Genomic DNA, 27,081 nt, shown 5'->3' on the forward strand with positions numbered 1-27,081 from the left:
AAGGGGCGATGCGGGGAGGGAGGAGGGGGACTAGAGGATTAGATGTTTATTCCGAGCCCCGGCACCCATTCATGGCCTTCTCCAACAGATTAAAATTATTAGCCAAACAGACAGTTAATCCGGGGGCCGGGGGGCCGGCGTGGATGTGGATTGGGGCAGGCTCTTCACAGGTTGGTGATTATCTGATTCCATTGCGAGGATTTGCCTTGCCTTTTTTGTCACACAAACATTAGAAGAGGGTCCTCTCGCTGGCTGCCCAGAAGGCCCCTGTCCTGCGGTTGTGTATTGGCTCTGTTTGCTCAGAGATGTCAGACAGACTGAAGGGGCACACAGGAAGAGCAAATGACAGATGACTGCCAGACCACACACTCCAGCCAGCCACTGCATGTTACCAACAAGTAAATTATGACTGAAGACCTCATGTCCTACCATCACACAATCCATGCACATTATTAACATCATTGAAGGGATTTATACAGTTGGAAAACTGGTGAGGAAAAATAGAGAAATGTCTAAATGCATGTGTCAAAGGGTCACTGTTTATAACTGTAACTAGTACGTAAGCCAATAATATTATTAAGAGATTTATGAGATGATTATTATAAGTTTACTATAACGCATGTATTATTAAACAGAACAAAAACGTTGCTGTTTCCTTTTTGGAAACCCACTTTTTTATGTATGAATATGTTTATAAACCATGTAAGGCCACAGGAAATGTATGGATTATAATGTGCATGTTGTATAATCATTGCTTGTTGTTATACATTTGTTTTCCATTTATTCTTACAAAATGATTGCTGGTATGAAAGTAAAGCGCAAGTTATGAATTGTTTTTTGAGACCCTAGTCATCAGTTCTTCTTTTTTTGCCAAATACTGACAAGTGAAAATAAGGTAACAACATTTCTGCAGAATAGCAATGATATACAATGGTAGGAGCATTTTGGAATGTAACCCTTCATATGTACAGCACTGTACAAACTAGTTTTCTCCCTCAAAGCCGACTGATCTGCACTGAGATGAGCCAGGAAAGGTAATAATTGGGCAATCGGATTGTCTGAAGTCAGAATCATCAGTGTATGTAAATTCAGGACAAATCCATTGTCCAGTCCAGCCAAAGGCCAGTCTAAGTGCCTTCAATTCAGTCTAAGTGCCTTCTCTTCAGCCTAAAATACACATGGTACACTCTCCCTCACATTACAACCCCTAATTCGGTAAATTAAGATGCCCTTTGTGTGATATTTCTCAGTCTTTCTTCCTTCCCATGCCAATCAAAGACAAGTTTCCTAGTTCAAAGCTACATCTGATGCTCCTAGGTGCCATTTCTTTTCAATCAAAGGCCAACAAGCTCCTACAATCAACAACACAGGTGTTAATTGGGTAACATCCAGGCATTTGCATGCAAAAGCAGTCCAATTTATAGGTCATTCCCTTCCATTTGTGAAACATGGGATCCCCTTGCTCACAAACAGACAGCAGCACTGTTGTGGAAGCTCTGGTTTAAATCCTTGTATAAATTTACAATCTGCTCAAGACAATGCAAAAATATTACAAAAGCTCTTCAGGAGGTGCAAGAGGCCACAGGACTGTTTTGCATGTGGTTTGCACATTTCAGTCAAGCTTTGAGTTTCTCCCCTTGCTCACAAACAGACAGCAGCACTGTTGTGGAAGCTCTGGTTTAAATCCTTGTATAAATTTACAATCTGCTCAAGACAATGCAAAAATATTACAAAAGCTCTTCAGGAGGTGCAAGAGGCCACAGGACTGTTTTGCATGTGGTTTGCACATTTCAGTCAAGCTTTGAGTTTCTCCCTGGAAAAGAAAGGGGGAGCTGCTGCCTGCTCAAAAGTCAATATTGAAGTTGTGTTGGTGGTCAGGGCAAATGCCTAATTATTTACATGGGTGTATTGTCACCGACTTCCTGATAACGCCAGATCTGGCTATAGCCCTCTTTATCTTAACATCAAATATTTGGTTGAATGAAACGCGCTAGTTTGCACCTTTAATAGCCCATGCAGTTCCAGACGTCAAGATACACGAACCGGAGTCTGGATCAATCTGCTGCCAATAATCATTAATGTAGTCTGTGACTGTGACATCAGACGGAGGGGAAAGCGCTAGACATGTGCAACGACAATATAATTATTGCTCAATGGCCTCCGCATCTCGACAAAGTACAGGGCAGTCTAATTGCATTTCACACAGTTAATGACGAATCAATCAGCGCAGAGAGAAGGAGGTTTTTAATCCCTGCGTAGACTTAAGGAAATAGGATCAGACACAAGGAGACTGATTAGATGGGACTAACATTACATATTTTCCTTCACTTTTAACTAAATGAAGACTTCAAGTGTGCAGGCTATTTCTTGTTATAGGCTATGGCAGATGGAAACGACCACGACCTAGGCTATAAAATCCCAAACTGATTTAACCACAATTAGCCTACATGCAACCTGGATGATTTGGCTATGGCTTTGATATTTCAATAGACTATCCTAGTAAATAAATAGGCTGGGCTGGAACCATCAGACACACATTCAAATCTGATACATTGGTGAGTTCAACAAAAGTCCGTATACAAAACAGTAGCAGCAAACCAGCAGAAGCTGACTTAAGTTGTGTGAAGGCAAGTTGAACACCAGAGGGCGCGATAGTCACGCAACAAGTTTAAGAGGATAGAGGTTTGGAAAAGTTAGTTTGACACTGACTGCAGTATCATGGGAGGGAGGGGTTGTTTGATTGATTGTTTATTTGGATCTCTTTTCGCCATATTGGGTTATTATTCCAAGAGTCCATATTAATAGTAGCCTTTCTAGATAACAGAAAACATAATGCAGTATACAAGTATAGTAGTAGGCTATATAGCCTATTTGATTACATTCAACACATTGATGTCATAGGCCTAATACACACAACCGATCCTATACAGATAATAATGCATAGGCCTAAGCTAACAGTACATGCCATACCACCCAATCATTAAATCTTACAGTTACAATACATCCACAATTAAAAGTTACACATTATCATACTGAATATAGGTTTAGCCTACTTCCAATGTTCTTAAAAATTGCCTTTTATGAGGGAGGGAGGGAGAGAGAGAGAGAGAGAGAGAGAGAGAAAGAGAGAGAGAGCCCTATAGGCAAAAATTCCCCGGGGGCCCCTCCAACCAGCATTCATCACCATTATTTTATCAATAACCTGATACCAATGAAAAATACATTACATATTATAATTAGAATTGTTCAAGTTCCTAGGACATATTTCATTAGCCTATTTATAGGTTTCATATTGTGCAAAATTAACTTTTTTGTCCACTGGCCAAATCAGATAGTGAATGTTCAAATGTTACCAGCCACTCAATAGATTACCATTGTTTGATTGTTTTTGGCTGGTGGTGAGTGAAGCAAATCTACCAGCCACTTGCATATTTATATTTTACCAGCATTTGACTGGTGACTGGTGCTAATTGTGTGCCCTGCTTTCATATCATTCATAGCGTAACTGATAGCTTACTAGCCAACAAAAAAAGCAAAACAAACAAAAACGTGATGCCATTGCTAGCTGAATTTATTCAAGTATCTCTAATAACAGCATTCATTTATCTGCTTAAACAGTATCAGCTCCACTGTCTTGTTTTTTTCCAGATCATCTTTTTTTCTCTTTCATTTTGACTTTCAGATACAGTAACTTCGTCATTTCCTTCATCAAATTCAAGAATATGTGAATCATGCAAGTTTGACGGGAATGATTCTTACACATTCTCTTGAATTTAAAGTGAAAGTGAATAATCGTGAATTATTCTTATCAAACTTGCATGATTCACGTACATTCTCTTGAATCATTCACTTTCAATTCAAGAGATGTGAATCATGTAAGTTTGAAGGGAATGACATGGGGCCCCTTTAGCGAGGTTTCCTATATCATTCCAAATCGGCCCTCGACCTGGCGCCCCAAGCAGTTGCGTGCCTTACCTGTTCACAAGCATCACCTCTGGAGAGAGAGAGGTTGGGGCGTAGGCCTACATGTTTCATTTTTGTTGTATGGTATTATATCAATGTTATCATACAGGGCACATTTCCAGACCAAAACATGAATCATCTCAGTATGTTTTTATTGCCGAATGTAAAACTGCTGTTTAACTGTTTCTGATAAGCAGCCATGCCAAGCGAGAGAGAGAGAGAGAGAGAGAGAGAGAGAGGAGGGGGGGGGGGGGGGGGGATCACATTAAACAGACTGGATCACCATCAAAATATATTTTATAGGGCACATTGTGCAGCCTAGGCTATACATTTTTACTGATGTTTACGTTTTATCAGTGACTCTGTTGCTTTGAATCCTCTTTCTTTCTTTCATCTCTCACACACACACACACACAAACACACACACACACACACACACACACACACACGCGCGCGCGCGCGCGCACACACACACACACACACACACACACACACGTCACACACACACACACACACACACACACACACACACACACACACACACACACGTATGTATAATTGTAACTGCTATGTAGGCCATAAATGTGAAATGTGTGGTGGCCTGCAAAAACACTTCACGTGGTGTCAATTTGACATTTTCATTTTTTGATATGTCCCTAAATTAGAAACAGTCCCCTATATATAACTTTTGGAATGTCTGAGAAAGCTCTCTCGGATCAAAAGTTATGAGTATTTTAATCTGTTGTGTCTAAAAGTAAAACGTGAGAAAAATGACTTTAAACATTCCACAACATTCCATTTTCTCCAGTGGTGTTCGTCCAAAACCATAAAAATAAATACTTTCCACTTCGTTTAATGGAGGGGGGAAAATCACCATGATGTAGCTACTACGGAGATTAAAGTAACCAAATCACTCAAAATCTCAAAATACGTACAAAAGTCATTTCCAACCTTTGTCTCATTGCCAACAATGTGTAGCAGTGACATGTGAAGGGTTCTCCCAGACCACCACACAAATTATTAATGGGGGTACTTTGATTAAGCAGCTGCCTTCAAAGAGATGTGGCTTTTCTGAACAAAAGATGACAGATAGGCTACTATAATAACATAATTTGAATAAAACCCACACGTCTGCAAGCTTTCCAAGTTTATCTGTGGTATAGCTTCATCACACCGCAGATGAGCAGCTAATGATGTCTAATCTTGTGAAATGTATAATTTATAACCACTTTGAGTCTGAAAAAGGGCCAATTCCCATTTTGCGATCTGTATGGAAAAAGACTGTGGCTGTGGGGTCATCACACATTCTTCCTGCAGGCCTGTTTATCTTGGGGACTGGGACAATTTTTTAGTTTGCCTCTCTCACCTGTGTGAGCAGAGGAGGCAGACATGTTAGGTTTAGGCTAGGTGTAAACAACCAGAAAATGTAGGCCAAACTTTACACACCTTAACGTTGAGACCGCTAGGGGCCATGTGATGTGGAAAAGTTAAAACTGCAATAATATTCAAAGATTCATTTTCAAATTAAACATCAGTCCCAATGGCTTTCAGATTGTACACATTGTTGTTTTCCATGACCGGCTTAGAACAGTTTGATTTCTGATGTTGATGTAGAATTTACATCAATGTGATGTGTAGGCTATTCTACTACAGTATGAAGTTTATGAAGTTATATTAGTCTAAGCCTAGTCTAGGCCTAGCCTGGGTAAACCCAGCCTCCACGTGACCTCTATCTATCTGCTATCAGTCTGCTATTCTGCAAAAGTGGGTAAACTTACCTTAAGTGGGTTCACCCTTGATTATGTTCCTAGATATAATTTGTATGATATAAAAACTGAATTCTCCCCCCTTCACCATCCATAAAAATGTAGACTCCAGCCAAAATAAAGAATTGGAATAACCATATAATACAACACATATAAGGGACAAACTATGTACTATTTAGTGCCACTGGGAGATTTTATTTGCCCGTTTTAATGTTTTTGCATGTACATCCCTTTGAGCTGCATTTTATGTATGAAAGGTGCTATACAAATAAAGTGTATTATTATTATTTGAGAATTGTTGTTGTTGTTATTATTATTAACAACAACAACAACAACAACAATAAAATTATGTTGTGATTAAATTCTCAAAACTGGGAACTTGCTTGTCTGAGTGTGGTCCACTTGATCTCAGCACAGTTTTCACTGATGCAGACATAGAAACTGGATGTTTGGGAGCCAATTAAAGGGACAGTCGTTATTATTCAATGTAAATTGTGTCATTCCCCTCCGCACCAGCAGACTGACAGCAGGCATTTTCCTTTCATTCACAATATTGACAGTCCTGTCCTGCACCCCCACCCCACCCCGCCGCCTCCCCCCCTCCGCACAGCAGATGCTGTGGCTGTGACGGCAGTGTGACGGGCGCCATGATGATGATCTGGGATTTTGCCTGCAGCAGCTACCAGAGATGCTACACCACGGGGAGATTGGCTGTTTAGCTGTGAAGCACATGACGGGCCATCACACAGCAAAGATGGCGGATTAAGCGGTCCCATACCTGCGCATGCGTGTAAGTTATCAACTTTTCCCTTTGAAATGCTTCACATAATGGGCTCGAGCCATCCCACCTTACAGAACGACATTGTTAATTTATGGAAATAAAGGTATAATATTAGTATGAATTCCAATATTTATGTTTTTAAGGTGCAATGAATATCGTGGAGCAAGCGACCATTTGTAACTCATTCATATTTTACAGAGCACTTCTTCCTCGCGACTCTCCCACTATCGAACACGGCTGTTGGATACAGCTGTCTTTTTGACCATCTCCTCTTTCGAGGCTCTCTGGTAGCAAGCTGCTGCTGTAGCTTGACTGTGCAAAGACGGCAAGAAGCGACCGGCGGGGGAGGCAAAGGAAAGGAAAGGGGGAATTTTAGGCTGTGTCCCGTATTTGGAATAACCAAGACTAGACTACAGCTTTCTTCTTGGGGTGAAACGAGCTCCTCTTTTAACCTTCAAAAGGGCCTCTGCATTTTTGACGGCTACGGGCTATGGGACCTCTACCCCGAACATCGTTTTGAACTGTGACAAACTAACAGACGTTTGGTTTCTGGACGAAGAATGGGATTTAAAGGACATATATCTGCCAGCACTGAGTTGTGAAAACAAGGGGATATTTTCCAGTTGGGTAAAAAAATAACCATATTGTCGAAAAGGGTCGAAATTCGACCTAGTCCTATTGAAATTATACTTAACACAGTCGGCTCTTGGAAAAGGGGGAATGTCGACAGTTATGAAAGGAGAGAAGTAACGTTAACGTTAGCTCGCTGGCTAGCTAACTAGCTAGCTAACCTAGCAGCCTGCTAACTAAGCCGCTGTCGCCCTTCCATTCCTCTAGCAGAGGAGGGGCGCTGGGGCTTTGTAGCATTGCAGATCTGCCTTGCATTTTTGGTTGCTGCAGGAATGGAGAACCCCAAATATCTACCACAACTCAGGGGGATCTGCTGAACTGCATTGACGCGGCGCTAGGGTTTTCTTTGAGCAGACCCGAAAACAAGACTCCATAAGGGGAGGAAATAACTGCCTGCTAACATTAGGGTTTCATCCAAATCTACCGGCCGGGGCAGGGTCTGTAATTGTGAGCTCGTTTATGTGTCCCGTGGGAATACGTCAGGTCTGATGAAAATGAGGAAATACTGCACGTCTTATCCACCTCCCAGATACTGGATCGTGAAAGGGAGGTCATGAATCGATTTGTTTTAACCTGGAATTAGCCTCCGCTTGCCCCCAACGCAAAGTTTTTTTTTTTTTAATTTATATATCTTTTTCAAGGTGAGAGAACTTCTTACAGGCCCTCTGCGTTACTAGGCCGAGGAGGTGTTTGATTGGTCATTTTTCTACACAATTCCCCCATCCATCATTTACTTCAAACGCCAACACAGCCAGAATCATGTCGGGAGAAGTGCGTTTGAAGAAACTGGAGAAGCTGATCCTGGACGGGCCAGCTCAATCCAATGGCCAATGCCTCAGTGTGGAAACCCTGCTGGATATTCTTATCTGCCTTTACGATGAGTGCAACAACTCCCCGCTCAGAAGAGAGAAAAACATTCTGGAGTTTTTGGATTGGGGTAAGAGACTTTCCTCTCATTTTCCTTTTTGTGTCCAGCTTCCTTTCTTTGGTAAGATGATAGGCTAATGTTGGTGGTGCAGTGGCCCTCCCTTCCCCATCACATTCCTTTTATAGTAGTAGTGGTGCTCAGTTGGCCTGCTCTTCTCAGGCTGGCCCTCCCCAAAAGCAAGGCCACTTTAGTTCAATTCCGTTTTCACAACCAGTTTGCATGGCATTTTGTTTGTTTTGCTTTTTTAATGGGCGTGTGAGAGCTTTTCAGATCACTTTATACCTAAATATCCCTGATTTTGTTTCTTAACAACTCGACTGTGTTGCAAAACATGTTAACATGTTAAAAGCAAAGTATGGTGTTTTGTCATTTCATTTGCTGTATAGCCTATGCATCGCAGTAGAACTCTCTAAAGTTTGGGTAAGAAGTTTGCTATGTTGTAACTTTCCCACTCCCATGTTGAAAACAAAGTTTAAAAAAAACACGCAGGGTTCAGGAGGACCACACACAAACAACTCAGTCATTTGTGGAAAAGAACTGTCTGTGTGTGTGTGTGTGTGTGTGTGTGTGTGTGTGTGTGTGTGTGACATCGGGGGTTTGGTTTGTGCATGAACGTGGAATGTGAACAACTCACCTTTTTTATCTGGCGGAGAGGCCCAGCTCGTTGCCGGAGCATGCCTGCCTTGACACACAGGCAGCAGTTTGAGGCAACGCAGGAGCAAATTGTTGCCCTCAGCCTCTGGGACGTGATTTGGCAAATGGGGACAAATGAATAACATAGTGGGGCTGTGAGAAACAAGACTATAATAGAAACAAAGTACAGTGTGGTCGTATTTGCTAGCAAAAGTTTCTATCTGTACTGTTTCCCATATAACACAAGCTTTAGGACCATGTTCAATACTCAATAGGCAGCAGTTTGACCCAGTATAGAGGGGGCAGTGTTCCTGACAGGCAGGGTGGGAAGTTGCCATCAGCCAAATGGTGGCAAATTTGGCCTTGGCTGCTAAGTTTGTCTACTCTACCAGTCACCATCTGGAGGGCCTATTCTGCTCTAAAAGTGGCTGGTAAAATAATGAAAGCATCTGGTCGATTTGGGTGATTATGTCCTCCTGTGGGAATAAAAAGGCTTGTTTCCTGCCCTATCAACAGCTATGATCAACATTATTTATTGATTGCTCATTTTGTTTCTTGCAGCACACACTGTTTTTTTTGCCCCACTTAAGTTGCCAATCGGCAGCCCTTCTGCTGTAGACAAACCTGCCCTTCTAGCTTGCCTCACAACAATGCCAGTGTGCCCTGGCCTTTAGGAGAGGTGCCCCGTGCCGCTGTGCCAAGTGCTGACTTCATTCTGACATTTCCCACTGTGTTGACACAAGACACTCGCTCACTGTACTTGGTGAGACACAACACTCGCATGCAGATGTATCCTAGCTGCTGATTTCTCTCCACCCCAGAGAGGAATAGTTTGACAGTCCTGCAGTACTGATCCAGGGTGCATAGTGCATAGTGGATGGGGACTTATACAATCAATAACGTGCAGGATTTGCCCCCAGACTCTGATGGAGCTGGAATGCTGTTGTCGTAAACAATATTGAATTATTCTCTCACTCAGGCGGGGAATTGAGGATTCACTGATTAGCTATTTCACAGCATCATGGTGCTATAAAAGGTCACATGGTATTGCACGACTGATTTTTTGTGTGGAAAAGAGATGTACACACTTACTTCAGTTGGTACTAGTCAAAAACAAACCTTTAGCCATGGAGCACTCACTGCCTGAAAGAGTAGTGATTGCATATAATACTGAAGAATAGCCTAGAGTTCCATCTTTTAGAATGGCCTGGGCCTGGAACGCCTTTCAAGTGAAATGAGACTTGCTGTGGTGTGGTTTTTAGTGTTGTGATAACGCACGGCCAACAAGATCGCAGACCACACCTTCTAGTGATGTAGACATCAACAAAATATGCTGTAATTGAGGTCAGGTCTTGTCTTGTCTTTTAAGTTTTTGGTAGTGTTACCACTCCCATGTTTTTTTTTTTTTTTTTTTTTGGAAGATAGTTCTTGGCAGAGCCCCCAGCCAGGAGGTCATACGAAGAGGCACACCTGCTACACACATCCAACACCTTTTGTAGTATTTGGACAATTACTAGCTAAGTGTTTGCTCGGGACATGAAACAATGTCGTTACGGCCCTATTTATAACATCAAAGCCAAAAGTGCCATGTGACTGATTTTGCAGCCTTTTTAAAAGACCGATCGGATCAGAAAGTCAGCGTTGGCACATGCTCAAATCGCGGCATAATCCTACATCCTGAAAGAACATTCTCGATGGGCCTCATGAAACTTAAGATCTCTGCAGCTAGCTCTTTGTCAGTCTCTCTCAGTGGCCGTGCCCCCTCCACTAGACTCACAGAAAAGATACATCACCACTCCTTAGTCACCGGGTCTATACCTACCTTTTTGATAAAGCCGTACAGCTCCAGTGACAAAGGTGCAGGGATGTCCCCATTTTTTTTCCGCCTGAGAATGTATTTGAGCCACAGAAGAAGACAAACATTTGTATTGGGTTTGCTATTCTTTTTCTTTGGTGACCTCATTTCAGTTGAAATGGAGACCCCACCATGACCCGCAGCCATAGGGAAAAATGAACCAGGGACAGTACATTGTATCCTGATTCCTCCTCACATAGCCTATACCACAGCAGTTACTGTACCATATGCACTAGTTCAGGCCTTCTTGTATTCTCTTGTTTTGTAACCCTAACTAGCCCTCGTCACGTGACATAAGGCTAAAGCTGTGCTCACACCGAGATATGATTATTTTTCTCTCTGTCGCTCGATTCAACCCTTTGGAATATCGCTCTGTCGCTGTGTTTAAATCGCTCGTTAACGGGCACAAGAATTGACGGACATCTGGGGGCTATAACGTTACGCAATGTCATGATGTTTGTCCACTACGAGCCACTGTAGTTGTTTACAAGCTAAGCCTATCAGCGTGCTCCTAACGCAAGCTCTATACTGGTAGTACAGACTTCACTTCATGTCAGCTGTCAGCCTGTCAATCAGCTGTCAATGCGGTTTGTTGCCACACAATAAACCAGCGGTTTGTTCCAATCAGTGTGATCCTTGACTCACTCTCACATGGCAGCCAATCAGCGTTGAACAGCGAGCGACTGATGCCAGCGAATTTGGGATCGAGTTGGGATATTTCATCTCGGGCGACGAGCGAATTTTCGCCCTATCGCTCTGTCTCTGTCACTCGGACGCCCAGCGATTTTTCTCCCGGGCGAATATACGCTCAATCGCTCGTTTGCATTGACTTTGTTTGTAAACTCGATGCCAGCGAAAAACGTGTGAACGCACCTTAAGCAAACCCTAACACAGAGAATCAAGATGGGGCTGCAGGATTATGGCTAAAAAGTAAGTTAATTTAGATGATTTTGCGAGACATTGTTTTTACAATGATTAACTATTATTATTGGTCTCATTAATTTTGGCAACAGTTACTTCACTTCTTGCATTCTATGTCAACATCTCGTCAAATTGTAATGATAATAGTGGGTGTTCTAAATTAAGTTAAATCTTTAAATATTGCGGAATTCTACAATTATTAAAATTTGATCTAGTCTTGTTGGAGTGAGGCTAAATCTTTGTGCTTTCTGCACAGTGTGTAGATGTGTGTATATGAATAACTATTTATTTCTCTCCTCCATTGAGCAAGCACTTCTCAGTCAGGAGATGAATGATGAATGTTTTGTCAATGTGATTCTGTCATTTTTACATTGGTCCAGCCAGGGCACAGTGTCTCAAAAGCCTAGCCCCTTATTTGTGAATATGCACTAAACATCAAGTTGACTTCCTTGTTTACTTCTGTCATCTGTCCTCATTAACACTAATATTTTGTGCGTTAAAATTCCTTGTGATTTTTTGAATCGCGATTCGATTTTTTGGTGGACATAACACACTCACACATTCATCCATCACATATTTCCTGCTTTTCTCCTCTTATTTCCTGCTCTTTGTTTAGTCCTCCTGATCCCATTCCCTGTTTTGGGAAAGGGATCACAGGGCAGTTAAATGAAAATGCCAGAGCCCATGTCGGCCCACAATCTGCAAACAGCGGTGAGGCACGCTGACCTTTTCTCAATCTAGACTGAATGCTAGCCTGCAGAGGCCAGCTGTTCAGCTGTTCAGCTGCCTGCAGCTGTTCAGCTGCCTGCAGAGTCCAGCTGTTCATCTGTTCAGCTGCCTGCAGAGTCCAGCTGTTCATCTGTTCAGCTGCCTGCAGAGTCCAGCTGTTCATCTGTTCAGCTGCCTGCAGAGTCCAGTTGTTCAGCTGCCTGCAGAGTCCAGCTGTTCAGCTGCCTGCAGAGTCCAGCTGTTCAGCTGCCTGCAGAGTCCAGCTGTTCAGCTGCCTGCAGAGTCCAGCTGTTCAGCTGCCTGCAGAGTCCAGTTGTTCAGCTGCCTGCAGAGTCCAGTTGTTCAGCTGTTCAGCTGCCTGCAGAGTCCAGTTGTTCAGCTGTTCAGCTGCCTGCAGAGTCCAGTTGTTCAGCTGCCTGCAGAGTCCAGTTGTTCAGCTGCCTGCAGAGTCCAGCTGTTCAGCTGCCTGCAGAGTCCAGCTGTTCAGCTGCCTGCAGAGTCCAGCTGTTCAGCTGCCTGCAGAGTCCAGCTGTTCAGCTGCCTGCAGAGTCCAGTTGTTCAGCTGCCTGCAGAGTCCAGTTGTTCAGCTGCCTGCAGAGTCCAGTTGTTCAGCTGTTCAGCTGCCTGCAGAGTCCAGTTGTTCAGCTGCCTGCAGAGTCCAGTTGTTCAGCTGCCTGCAGAGTCCAGTTGTTCAGCTGTTCAGCTGCCTGCAGAGTCCAGTTGTTCAGCTGCCTGCAGAGTCCAGTTGTTCAGCTGCCTGCAGAGTCCAGCTGTTCAGCTGCCTGCAGAGTCCAGCTGTTCAGCTGCCTGCAGAGTCCAGCTGTTCAGCTGCCTGCAGAGTCCAGCTGTTCAGCTGCCTGCAGAGTCCAGTTGTTCAGCTGCCTGCAGAGTCCAGTTGTTCAGCTGCCTGCAGAGTCCAGTTGTTCAGCTGTTCAGCTGCCTGCAGAGTCCAGTTGTTCAGCTGCCTGCAGAGTCCAGTTGTTCAGCTGCCTGCAGAGTCCAGTTGTTCAGCTGTTCAGCTGCCTGCAGAGTCCAGTTGTTCAGCTGCCTGCAGAGTCCAGTTGTTCAGCTGCCTGCAGAGTCCAGTTGTTCAGCTGTTCAGCTGCCTGCAGAGTCCAGTTGTTCAGCTGCCTGCAGAGTCCAGTTGTTCAGCTGCCTGCAGAGTCCAGCTGTTCATCTGTTCAGCTGCCTGCAGAGTCCAGCTGTTCATCTGTTCAGCTGCCTGCAGAGTCCAGCTGTTCAGCTGCCTGCAGAGTCCAGCTGTTCAGCTGCCTGCAGAGTCCAGCTGTTCAGCTGCCTGCAGAGTCCAGCTGTTCAGCTGCCTGCAGAGTCCAGTTGTTCAGCTGCCTGCAGAGTCCAGTTGTTCAGCTGCCTGCAGAGTCCAGTTGTTCAGCTGTTCAGCTGCCTGCAGAGTCCAGCTGTTCAGCTGCCTGCAGAGGCCAGTTGCCAATGGAAGCTGCAGGGCTTCCATTGGCAGGCAGCATGCCTCACACACACTACAGCATCTACACAACACAAACACCCTCCAGCAAGCATGTACCTCACCCTCCATACTCTCACACACACTACAGCATCTACACTAGGGTTTAATCCCGGGAAGCGGGATTCCCGGGAAATGCCGACTGGACCATTTCCCGTTTCCCGGGAAATACAATAGCGGGAAACGGGAAAAAATGAATTTAAGAAAATAGCTGTACAGCCTATTGTAGCCCAAATAAAATAATGACAGTGATGGCGTAATGACCATTACTGAAGTTAATACGGTAATTCGTCCACACAGCCCACACCCACCTGTTGAGTGAGTCACACAGAGAGCATCTCTCAACAATTCACCACACTGATGGATTCCACCACGATGTCTTCTGCAAGTTCTGCTGCCAGTAGTTTTGCGTGGAGATACGTCACAAACAACCAAAACAACGAGGATGCCACATGTAACCTCTGTCAGCGAGTGATAAGATGTGGAGGACGATCAACAAGCGGTTGACATTTGGAGTCGCAGCACCATAAAACCCTAGAAACCCCGCAAGTGAAGCGTCCGAGAACAATGGACTCATACTTAACACCAAAAGCCTCGGTGGCCGAAATACTGTCAGAAATGGCAGCATATGACGGATTTACATTCAACAGCATGGCGACATGTGCCTACCTCAGAGCAGCACTCAAGAGAGACGGCCATACTCTCCCGAAAAAGCAAAGTAAATGAAAATAAATAAATATTCTGTCAATTTTGAGTGATCATTTAGTTTATTAGGCTGATATCCAACATTGTTTGGCTATTATAGAAAGGCTGCTGAACGCTATCAGAATATGGAATCCATCTCAGCTTAATTGAAGCACGCAAAATAACTTGCTTTAACAAATTTCATTTGTGTATTGTCCAATATCACTTCCCAAATTAAGTGCTGTAACGAATTCCATTTATTTATTGTCAAATAACATTTCCATGAGGCTGTTCTTATCAGCAGAGTACATGCAATGAACACGGCATTTCATATGAAGTTTTTATCTTAAATTATAATGTTTGTTAACATAAATGTATTCTTTTTCTTTAATCCTATAATAAGAATGAGAATAATTATTGATATCAGCAAATAAGACACTACAGCATCAAATTAGCAACCCATAGATTTATTTAAAAAAGAATAAAAAAATAAAAAGGGCGATTTCCTGGGAAATTTTTCTTAATTTCCCGCTTCCTGCTATGCCTCAATTTCAGGAAAAATATTAAACCCTAGTCTACACAACACAAACACCCTCCAGCAAGCATGTACCTCACCTCAGTCCATACTCGCACAATGCACACAAAAACACACTCGCACAGATTGGATGCATACATGCAAATGTGGAGAGTGGAGACCCCCACACACACAGGATCCAAAATTAACTTTTTTGCCCACCGGCAAAAATGGCTAGTGAATGTTAAAATTTTACCAGCCACTCAATAGATGAACATCGTTGTTTTGACTCGTGAGTGAAGCAAATCTACCAGCCACTTGCATTACCAGCATTTGGCTGCTAATTTTGGGCCCTAGTACACACACGCACATGTGTGTGTGAACGTGTACACACACACACACACACACACACACACACACACACACACACACACACACACACACACACACACACACACACACACGGTACCCTATGCATACTACACACAAACAGACTGACTCTGTTGTGATACACACAAACTCATTATTGTGGTTGTTCCTAACTAGGCTATCTCTTGGAGCTCCTCCCTGTTGCCCAGTCTACTATGCAGCATCACACATGCCTTGGCCTCTATCAGTCTTTCCCCTGTTATTCAATAGATAAGAAGACTTGCTGTCACCCTGTCTAAGACAATTTCATCTGTATTGCTATCAGAGAAGACATGGTCTGAAAATGCTGCATGGAGGCCTTTCCAATCCACCAAGACTAACCGCTCTATACGCTGGGCTCAGAGTCCAGCTATACTTGATGCATACAACGCCTGCAGTAATAAACATGCGCTGATACTCGTTTAAGCTTACCGATTGCTAGCTGCATTGACAAATGTGCTGCAGCAATAAGCCGAACAACAGCAACGTGAGCGATCTTCAGCAGAAGTTTGACGAGCCTTATGCCTAGTCCAGGTGCAGATGGTCCAGGAAAGGTTCACTATCAGCATTATCCTATTCATAGTTATCTGTGTTTTTAGAGATTGTAATACATCCACGAACAAATTAATAAATCCATGAATGAACGAATTCAGTAATTGAAACAATGCTTGATATTATTGAATGAATCAAAGGATGATGTTCGTCGGATGGATATAAATGAGTTGAATTTAATTTGTTTGAGCGACACAGGGAAAATCACATGCTTTCATAAAAAGTCTATGTCAGCAGATGAATCGGTAATCCGTATGTTTATGTAATATTGGTATCAGACCTGAAGATCCTGTATGGGTTGGGCTCAGAACATCCTTCTTACCAATCAAGTTGTTCTACCATTTCCTTTCTGGCTGTCTGTGGGCACAGAGAACGGGAAGGAACAGCCAGGACTCACTCACTGAGATGCTCAGGACCCGACGGGTACATGATGTCATACCAGGAAGTGGGACAGCTGTAGTGCATTGTGTCATTGTCTACTCGCTGGCTCACTCCTGAACTGCTCGTGGTGGTGTTGGGAAGGTGCAAGGTCACTGGCTTGTTTATTTCCCTGTCGGTCTATTCTTTTCTGACACCAGCAGCTTGCATACTTGCTTGTTCATTCACTTGAACACTATACTGTTTGTCTCTTTCTCCCTCTGTCTCACGCACGCACGCATGCACGCACACACACACACGTACACACACACACACACACACACACACACACACACACGCACACAGACACAGTTTCTCCCTCTCTGTGGTACACACCCAGACACAGCTTTTTCCGTTGACCCAAATGGGCTCCCAAACAGCCAGACATAACAGAGGGGGGCCATGCACCTCCTCTCGCCTCCTCCTCCTCCTCCTCCTCCTCCTCCTCCTCCTCCTCCTCCTCCTCCTCCTCCTCCTCCTCCTCCTCCTCCTCTTCCTCCTCCTCTCTCCTGCTTCACATCAGACAGCTCAGTGCTCCAAAGGGAGCAGTCCAGCAGCAAACTCTCCTCTTCTTTCATCTTCCACATTTCGTTTGCTCTCTAAATTACCTGGCCAGCAGTCCAGATCCAAAACCTGTCAAAGGAAGAGAAAGCATATAGATTAGGCGTGTAAAAGGTACCCATATTCGTACCGTATTCATACCGAAGCCACAACACGGTGCAGCTGTACCACATTAAAAATAAAAATACATCCTAGTTCCCACACGGACATCTTAAGGGGTACCCAAAGGTACTTGTATCACTTCCTTTGGGTTTTCCTGCCTGTAAAACATATATTTTGTCAGACTGAGACAAACTGGCAGCCCAGCTTATCTACCAGCGACCGCTACATAAAGTGTTAATAAAAAAATGAATGCTTACAAAAGTTCATAATAAACAACAATTTAATGTTTTGTAATTTTCCCCCTTACTGTACCGAAAATGAACCGAACCATGACTTAAAAACTGAGGCATGTACGAACTGTGATTTTTGTGTACCGTTCCACCTCTAATATAGATCATTCAATCACAGAAAGCAGTGAGTCGTCCTTAAAGTTACAAGACACATGGTGGGTAACGCTTTGCATTTATTCAGCTGGCAATAATAATCACAGAAATAACAATGGGAGCTAAATGAATTGGGTTTATGAATAAAAGTCTAAAGGAAAATACAGTTGCTCATGATTGTGTGCAACATTGTCCATCTACATCACATGAGAAAATGTTTTACTTGCAGGCTATTATTAAATATAGAGTAAAACATTGAGGGTCCAGTGTGGAAAAATCATAGCATTTTCTTACCTAATATTGATCGACACGTATCAGAATTTGTAATAGTTTTTGTGCCAATAGTTTTTGTGTCAATCTTTTTGTTCTTAGATGGTAACCTTTTGTCACAACTTAATTTGGAGTGAAACTCTCTAAATGCAATGAGAGTTGTCTGCTGTATTTGGTATAATTGCTGGCGACCCAGATTGCAATCCTTAATTTCAAGTAGTTTATGTCTGTTTTAATTGGTAACACAACATAACATAATTGGGTGGGTTTTAGGGCTGCCCCCGACCAAAGAGTTTTCTGGTCGACTAGTAGTCGCTAGTACAAGCAATTTGTCAACTAATTGTCGCACATTTATGATAATAAATAATTACTAGCAATATCGCACGCACGGAACCGCCGGCCGCCTGCTTCCTTATTAGATCACATAAGGCAAGAGACGGTTTCTCCTGACCGTCATTCTCCAAGTGAATTGATTCAATGCATCCATGGAAGCAAACTAAGATGAGGCTACAGGAATCCATTCAAAAATCCAGTGCCACCTGGACTCAGTCATAGCCTTTTACAGGCATAACGCATCAGAGATTCTGCGTGGCACTTCCCGAGTCTGGCTATTTCACATATTCCTACATAGTCAGAAAAAAGCACTTAGTCAAGCTGTCTGGGAGTTTTGTAGGCAGGGAAAGGCTGGCTAATTGTGATGTGTCATCAGAACGCGGCAGAGGGAGGCCTCCTCTCTCTCAGTCTGTAGCTCAGGTTATTAGCAAGGATCTTAGGAGCCGAGAGATCTGACTGCAAATGGCCTCTCCTCCCCCCTTCCTCTTCGCTTCACCTTCCCATCTCTTCACCCTCCATCTCTTTTCTTCCTCTCTCTCTCTCTCTCTCTCTCTCTCTCTCTCTCTCCCCCCCTCTCTTTGCTTTAGCTCTGTGGGTGACCCCTCCGCTCAGCTGTTGGTCCCTTGCTGCACCCAGTCTTAACACAGCAATTGAAACGGAATAGTGATAGGTTGGCAGCCCTTGGCTTATGGTAATGTTTCTTTCCCTATTGTGGCTGTTAGGAAGCAAGTCCTACGTCACCTACACTGTCGTACTGACTGACTTTAGCACCAAGCTGAGATACGAGGCTGAGATACTAGGAATCGTCACATCACTTTGATCTACTGCGCCGCACACGGTTGGAATTTAGCACAGGCCCCCAGCCAGATGCCTTTGAATTTGTGAAGTGGCCTGTGAATTTGTGAAGTGGCCAGTTAGCTATGTTTCCTCCTGATCTATATTCATATTGCTATTATTACTACAGTTAGCGCTTTTACTAGTAAGCTCTATTGTACTGGCATTAACATACAAGATGAGCTTAATTTTCAACTAAGTAAACGATTAGTCAACAGAAAATGTATCTTATAATTGATCAATTGTTTAGACAAATTTTTAAGGAGAAAAAAAAACTAAAATTCTCTCATTCCAGCTTCTTAAATATGAATATTTTGATCTTTAGTCTTCTATGACAGTAAACTGATTATCTTTGGGGTGTGGAGTGGACTGTTGGTCAGGACAGGGAGTTCCCCAAGCACCGGTCACCGGTGATTTCTCCGCCTACTGGCCTCTCTCCAACCGGGTGCTTTATAGATTTAATTTTTGTGGAGATGGGGCAGGCTGCAGGGCCTGAAATTCGGCACGGGATTGCGGGAATCCCGCAACTTTTATGGAATTCCCGCATATTTGGAAATAATAAAGCGTGAATAATCCCGCATCTGTTTGTGCGAACTGATGTCTATGTTGGAGATCAGCCCCACAACCGCTGTGTCATCTGCAAACCTCATAATGGTCTTTGAACCACCAGAAGGGGCTGTAGACACAGCCCTGTGGCGCTCCTATGTTGATGGTCAGTGGGGAGGAGGTGCCGTTGTCCACTTTCACCACCTGATGGCGGTCTGTCAGAAAGTCCTGCATCCAGTCACCCAGTGCTGTGTTCAAGCCCAGAACCTTGAGCTTGCTGACCAACCTGGAGGGCACTATGGTGTTGAACGCTGAGCTGTAGTCCACAAACAGCATTTTCACATAGGTGTCCCTAGCCTCCAGGTGGGAGAGGGCGGTGTGTAGCACGTGTGCGATGGATAATTTATAATGATTTCTAATTAAATTGAACATTGGGCCTTTTATAAGAATGTTTATTTGTATTATTTCAATTGTCACGCTCATGGATACAGGTTTGTTTATTAATTGGGGGGAAAAGACCACTGTCTGGAACAAACTCCGCAAACATGATCTGGCTACCTTTTCAATCTGACTGGCTCCTCAGTTTGGGGATCTCCCTGTCAGGAGCAAATGAGACATTTGAGGATGTCATTTTGGGTTTTTGGGGAAAAAGTGATCAACATTTTTCACCCTTTTGTAACATTTAACTACTAATCAATGACACTGCTTTCCCTGTAATGACTCTTCTTCAGCCAGAGGAACAATTAGCAAGTCTTCCTTTTCCTCTGCCAGCTAAGTGTACACGGCAGTGATGCACACACACCACACACACACACACACACACACTCACACACACACACACACACACACACACACACACACACACACACACACACACACACACACACACACACACACACCACAGACAGAGCAACATTGTCTTCTCAAATGATTTCGCATGTCATGAAAGGGTGAATTTAAGCGAACTGCTCGTGCCCTCCACCCTTCCACCACTACGCTTCGTTTTACCGCTGCCAACTGGCAAAGGCGCTTGCTCACATACTTGAGTCTCTTCCTTATGCTCACTGAACTGGGGGGCTTGTGTCAGTGAAGGGGCGCACATCCAAACCTCGCGCGCTCTAAGCAAAAACCAACTCAAGAAGACGACTACCAAAAAAATGCAGAAGAACACAGACATTACTCCCCTTTTTCCATTCATGAAACTGTCTTCTGCTTCTCTGGAAACTGTTGCAACAAAAACAAGAAAATAAATGGATCACAGATACTCCAGTTCCTATTTTTCTTCTGTTTGAACAGGATGTGTCAAGTAAACAATAAACGGAGCAAAAATGCGTAACAGATAAACGATCTCTCTCTCCATTCCACTAAAGTAGTGTCAGTGATGTGTCATGCAAAACAAACTCCTCAGCACTGGAACAGGGCGGCCGGCGGCTGTATCTCTAGTTAAAAAACAACAGGGTCCATATATCAACTCCCACATGAGATGATGCTCTTTTATCTCTTCGGAAATGAAATGCTCCAAAGTAACGTGAGCAGCAATCAAGACATGAAATCAAATATGTTGCTGCACCAGCAGCTACAACAGCTGGTGCATCTTACATCTACAGTACCACCAGCCTTTCACTATTTCACCAAACCAGCTAGACTTATAGAATTTAATGAACCTGGCATGTTGCCAGTGGGTGATTTCCCCCACCCTGTTAATGATTCTATTACAATTGTATGTCGATTACAAAGCTTCTGAAAGGGCTGCAATCACACCACAATGTAACATTCAGACAGATTTAAAAAAAATATCCCATATGATATGGAGTGATGTTTTAAAAAAAAAAGTACAGAAAGAGGAGGGTCAAATACAGATTGCCAGAAGAGGAAAACACTGTTTTAAAAACAAGGCGAGTTCAACTTCAGCCCAACGTTTTGACTCTCATAAATCTACCAGCCTGCCTGGGTGTGTGTGTGTGGGTGTGTGTGTGCCTACAACTGGTCTCCGACCCCGGGATGAAAACTATTAGCTGCTCTTAAAAGCAGTGCGCGCCTAGGAGCCTCTCCAGGGCACAAGTTCATAAATAACACGGAGGGAAACTTCAACATGTCATCTTCTCTGCTCTTTGGTTGGCTCCAGTCCCTCCTCTTCTCCTCTCCATCACAGGATGTTTCCCTAACGCAGGGAGTTTGGCACACAACCCTGCTGTAACGCTATGGGCACATGCCAAGGAATCCCTCCACCTCTTCTCTGCTCGAGGCTTGTTCTTTCCCCCCCTTTTTTTAGACGACTTGGGGGATTTTTGGCCCTCCACTCATTGTGGTTTCTGTGGGGGATCTGTTGTGTTGCTGCTTTTCATCTATAGAGTACCGTAGGGATGGCATATTTTTGTAGGCTTACCCAGACGTCCCTCCCTGCACTTCCTGGTTCCTACGTCTAAAAGCCAATGGGATTTCTTGTATGGGAATTTTGGTTAAATGCATGAAAGGAGGTCTGTGGTTAACAAAAGTTGATGAAACAGTGAACTTTGTGTTCAGCAAGATAATCTTCACAAATGAGAACAACTATGATTTTTGAAGCGTACCGTAAATGCATTTTTTTTAATGCTTCAAAAGTCCTCAAAGTCATTGTGAAGATTATCACAATGACTGATAATCACTTGGTTGATGAAACAAAGTGCATTGTTTCATCAACTTTTGTTAAGCACAGACCTTATTTAAAGCATCTATAAAATTGAGTATGTGGGCGATATTTATAATTTGTATGTTTCAATTCTGTGTCCGGCCACAGCTGCGCCGTTTCAAGTGCGATCGGGCTGAAACTTTCAGGGGGTGTAAAGGGCACCAGTGCGGGTGACCTGTCACCTGACAGAGCCGGATTTTTAAATTAAGCTAATTTGCTAATGATGTGATGTCATCAGTGACGATGTCAAAAGTGATGTCATAACGGCGCGCACACACATACACAAGGAAGCATTGTGACAAGACTGATCCGTGATGGCATAGTGACATCAGTGATGATGGAGCCGGATATTCTATGTGATGTCATCAGTGGCGATGTCATCAGTGATGACATCATCAGTGATAATGTCATCAGTGATGTCATCAGCAGGTAGAATCGGGAGGAACCAGACGATTGCTTCCGCCCCTGGGCTGTGTGGCTGACCTGATGGAGCCGCATTTCTGAATTAGGTGATTGCCCTAATTATAGAGCAGGCGAGGCATCAGTGATGTCATAAGAGCAGGTGAGCGAGGCGCCGAGCCTAGGCATCTCGCGCGCGTTTCACCAAAATCTCCATACAAAAATCCCATTGAATTTTACACGTAGGAACCGGAAGTGCTAACATGCAGTTCTTCCGGACTCATTCCTGCAATACTCTATAGTCTTTCTTCTTCTTTTTGTTGTTGCTTTGGTCTAATCATCTTTGAATATAAGTGCACAGGAGGAGTTTTATGCAGGCCCTGCTCCAGCTCCCCCCTGTCAGCCTGTTATTACTCAAAACCTTTGGTGACCGTGCTTTCTCCCGCGCCGCACCCCGACTTTGGAACTCCCTCCCCCAGACCGTCCGAGACTCTCCCTCACTCCCCACTTTCAAAACCCGACTTAAAACCTATCTGTTCTCCCAAGCTTACAACCTCCCCTACCCCTGACCACCTCCTCCAAACCATCACCCTCCGCCCCCCCCCACCTGCCCCTCCCTCCTGTTCTCTTCCTCTCCTCTGCTTCTCCATACAACCTTGCCCTGAACTGTCACTGTTATCTGTACCTGTCCCCTGTATCTGTTGCCTGTTGCCTGTATCTGTTGCCTGTGTCTGCTGCCTGTTGCTTGTTTCTTGTTTTACTGTTAAGCGTCTTTGACTCTTGAAAAGCGCTATATAAAATAAATGCATTATTATTACGCCCTGACTCTCATTCACTCGCTCCACCACATTTCTGCCACTTCCTGATTTTGAATTGTACCCATAGAGCACACTTATTGCGTTTACCCGCTCTGAAGTGTGTTCAAAACTAAATGTTTTGCACGTGACTGACACTGTGGTGGGATGCAGGTGTTGCATGTGTTCGATTCTTTCGAATGCATCCGTAAACAAAACGGAATGTTTATTTACTAGCTCTTTGTGAGTTTTTTTGAGATAAAGATTTCAACAGATGATGTTACAATGCTACAAACATGTTTTATTTTTGTTTTTTTTACAATATATTTATTCACAGTTCTTATACAATTTAACATACATACATATCACACATAAACAAACAGACAAACACAACTCAAAATCACACATACAAACATGTTTTAGCTACTACAGGATCCTTGCATAGAACCATGCAAATAGTTTAAAAATAATCAGAAATCTGATATCTTTTCAATTTGGAAGAGGTCTGCTAGTGCCAGATCTTTGCTCAGGCCTTCTGCTCTTAGCCCCATGTTTGTTCTTAAAGGCATCAGTGTGTTTCCTCCTTTCCTTGCACAAGCCCCAACCCTCTTCTACCACCTAATCGTCTGAAAAATCTAGGCAAAACCCCAAACCCCTGGATGTGTCTGCTTTATGTCCCTCTGCGCTTGCCGTAGCCAGCGCATCCCCCTGCCTGCTTTGAGCAGAGGGCTCAGCTGTGTGTGTGTGTGTGTGTGTGTGTGTGAAAGCGCTGACTCAGGCCCCAGCCCCTCATAGCTGGGCTGCCTGTGGAATTTGGAGCTGAGGTGCAATGTTAGGGAGAACAGCAGCTGTTTGGATGAGGCCAGGCCTGGCTCTTTGTCTGCCAGCACCACCCACCCCCATCCTCTCTCTCTCTCTCTATCTGTCTCCTCTTGCTAGCTCTCACTCTATTCTTTCCATCTCTCACTCTATCAATCTGCTATCTCCTTCCTTCCTTCGCTCCGTCTTCATTGCTGTTATACAATTGTTTATTTGGTTCCTTTTTTTCTTGATACCCTCCCTTTTCTCTCTCTCTACCTCTCTCTACCTCTGTTTGCTCTCTCCTCCCGTCCTTCCCCTTCCTGCCTCCCTCAGCTCCTCTCCCCCCTCCCTCGCCCTCTCACAGACTGCCGTGTCCCAGCTTTGCCTAGTGACAGAGAATGGTCAGTTTGTGTACCGGTATGTGTTTTTGAGCCAGAGGTTTACGTTTTGTGCATATGTGTGCAGGTGCTTATGTGTGCCTAAGCCTTAGTGCATGTGTGTTACAATGTGTATGGCATGTACCTGTGTGTGTGTGTGTGTGTGTGTGTGTACGTGTGGGGGCATGTTGTATGGGTGTACTCTGTGAGAGAGAGAAGCGTGCAAAGGCAGAGTCAATCAGACAGTGCAGTCAGTCCAGCCATCAGCACAGCCTGAGTTGCATCTCTAATAAAGCTTCTTTGCTGCGCACACACACCCACACACACACACACACACACACACACACACACACACACACACACACACACACACACACACACAAAGACTCAGGCTTCCATCCTCTGTCTAATGCTGCCATACTTGTAAAGAAACCTGCCAAGTAGAAACGGGTATTTGCCCGTTGAATTTGTTCACGGTAAATAAGAGCTGCACACTTGAGGGGAGAAATTAGCCATCTTAGCAGCAAGAGCACTTGGCACATGGCACGTTACTGCTGTCGCCTAGCGGTACCCCAAGCACGCTCGCTCCAATCCCAAATCAGCCGGAAAAATCTGGGCGGGACCGTGAAGAAAAAAATGCTCTCTCCTCCCTCATCAGCTAACTGTGAAGGTGCTCTTTAGCTATGCAAAACCATATAGGCATATTTATAGATCGCATTAGAAGTGTCACCGTTGTTGTGCTCACCTGGTAGCACGCGTATGACGGACGCTCGGTCCTTCGCGCGGTGGACGCGGGTTCGACTTCGAATCCGACCCGAGGTCCTTTGCCGCATGTCATCCCCTCTCTCTCTCTCTCTCTCCCCACCTTTCCTGTCTGCCTACTGTCCTAAATAAAGGCAAAAATGCCCCAAAAGTGTCACCGTTGCTACATCATGTGTCTGCCGCCGTAGCTTGTGTGCACTTCCCCAAAAATGTAAGTTAGTGTAGTAGGGCGATGCAAGACTGCTAGAACTGTGATCATTAACACTTTGAGTGCCACGGCCCTTGGGCAAAAGGTTGCTGTACTGTGCCACATAGGCCGCAATGCATTTTAATATAGCCATATCATTTTTTGTGTTCCTCTTATATGGACAACCAATAGCCTCAATGAAACTTTGAACCCTTCTGTTTCATTAAAAAAAAAACTGTGTTTATAAACCGTTCCATTTTGGAAATACACCCCTCTGAAAAAGAGTGTTTTCGACCGAAAAGAGCATGCTGAAATTAGTTTCTGAGATAATCACATCTTTATGTTAGAAAGGCGACAGAATGAATTCAGCTAATATTTTCTGATATAATGACACCTCAAAAATAATTTCCTTCAATAAAAGAGTGAAAACAAAGGAATTTTGTTTGGCCAAATAATATGTTTTTGTTGCAACCAGCAGCGCTGGCCCCTGCGTGCGCAGACCCTACACCTTCTTGCTGGTCTTGATTTACTGCTGGTGGGCATCAGATAGCCTATTCTAGCTTGTTTGCTCTCTATGCATCGAGCCTGCTGCTGCCTGGGTGTGTGTGTACTGTCAATGGTTGTATGCTGTAGTAGTGCCCTGCGTGCCCCACCCCCCTCCTCCTCCTCCTCCGTGGTGGGAGGAGTCGAGTGTCTCTGCTGCGGTTTGCTCTGAGTTTGATCTGCACTGAAAAGTCCGCTGCCTGCATCCCCCCGCTTTTTTACAGCGTGTCCTCGGCTCCCAGCTGAGAATAATGTAACTTTTCAGAAAGACGCTGGTGTCGCCGTGTCGGCAACTAAATCATATGGATGGACTATCGCAGCGGACACGGATGGGGCTCAATTGTGGCAGCAGATGACTGCTGTTCACAGGCACAGCTAACGTTATGCTTCAAGCATATCGATGCGATTTCCGCGTTTCCTCATGACTTCTTCTCTCTTTTCTCCTGGCCTTTGTCTAATCGGGAGGGCACTGTCGCCACCTAAGGGTTCTGTAAAATAGGTTAGACACATTCAATAGCTCCCATATTGTAAGAGGCGATGTAAGAGGCTTAGATCGACATCCCCCCGTCAAAATATGAATTTGGAGTTATTGATGCCATTTGGCGTCGCTGGCAGCCTACGGTAAATTTCTCCTGACGCCATTTGGCGTCGCTGGCACTCAATGTGTTAAGCTTATGGGATATATTGATTTGTACGACATCTCATCCCCAAATTGTAAAGATGACGGACCAAATGTCATTGAATTCGTGGTGAGAAATATCTAAGAAAATGGGCTTCAGAGAATCTAAACATGACTTCTTCTGTTGTTTTACTTTTGTATTAACAAAACATGACACTGACTGCCATCTATCTTTTCGGTGGTCTATACAGGCAGAGTCACCAACGCAGAACTATAAATGCCATAGGTTGAGGCCACGTCTCGTCATAGACGCTGGTTTAGCTGGCTCAGCCTGGCTGGGGGCGTGGTCAGGGTGGGGTAAATTCCCCCGTTCTATCCATTCAGCAAAGTTAGAATTTAGCTGATAGCCCAGCCCAGGCAGACACGATCGGGGATTTAACCACCGCAGTAAACGCACATCTGAGCAGACGTCTTGTGTTCTGCTCTAGAACCCACAAACATGTAGTTTAGAGCCGCAGCACCGTCTTTTGGTGAGTCAGCCCATGAGATACAGTATATGGGCGGTTTTACCCCACTCGCGCACCAGCCGTTTAACATTTTGTGGGCGTTCCCAGACATGCAGACTGTCTCTATAGACGTCT

The 27,081-nt window shown here is 44.2% G+C and overlaps 1 protein-coding gene across 1 annotated transcript in view; it reads left to right on the forward strand.

The window, feature by feature from the left end:
* Positions 1-7,899: 7,899 nt before the first annotated feature.
* The window catches only part of cdc42bpab (CDC42 binding protein kinase alpha (DMPK-like) b), a gene marked incomplete at its 5' end in the record, with an annotated part of 116,929 nt that continues 97,747 nt past the window's right edge, over positions 7,900-27,081 (forward strand). The window contains one exon of the mRNA XM_083643465.1: positions 7,900-8,077. Coding sequence (XP_083499591.1) covers positions 7,900-8,077 — 178 coding nt within the window. The remainder of the gene's footprint in view (positions 8,078-27,081) is intronic.

Source organism: Poromitra crassiceps (assembly GCF_964638095.1).
Source record: "Poromitra crassiceps genome assembly, chromosome: 9".
Taxonomy (NCBI): domain Eukaryota; kingdom Metazoa; phylum Chordata; class Actinopteri; order Beryciformes; family Melamphaidae; genus Poromitra; species Poromitra crassiceps.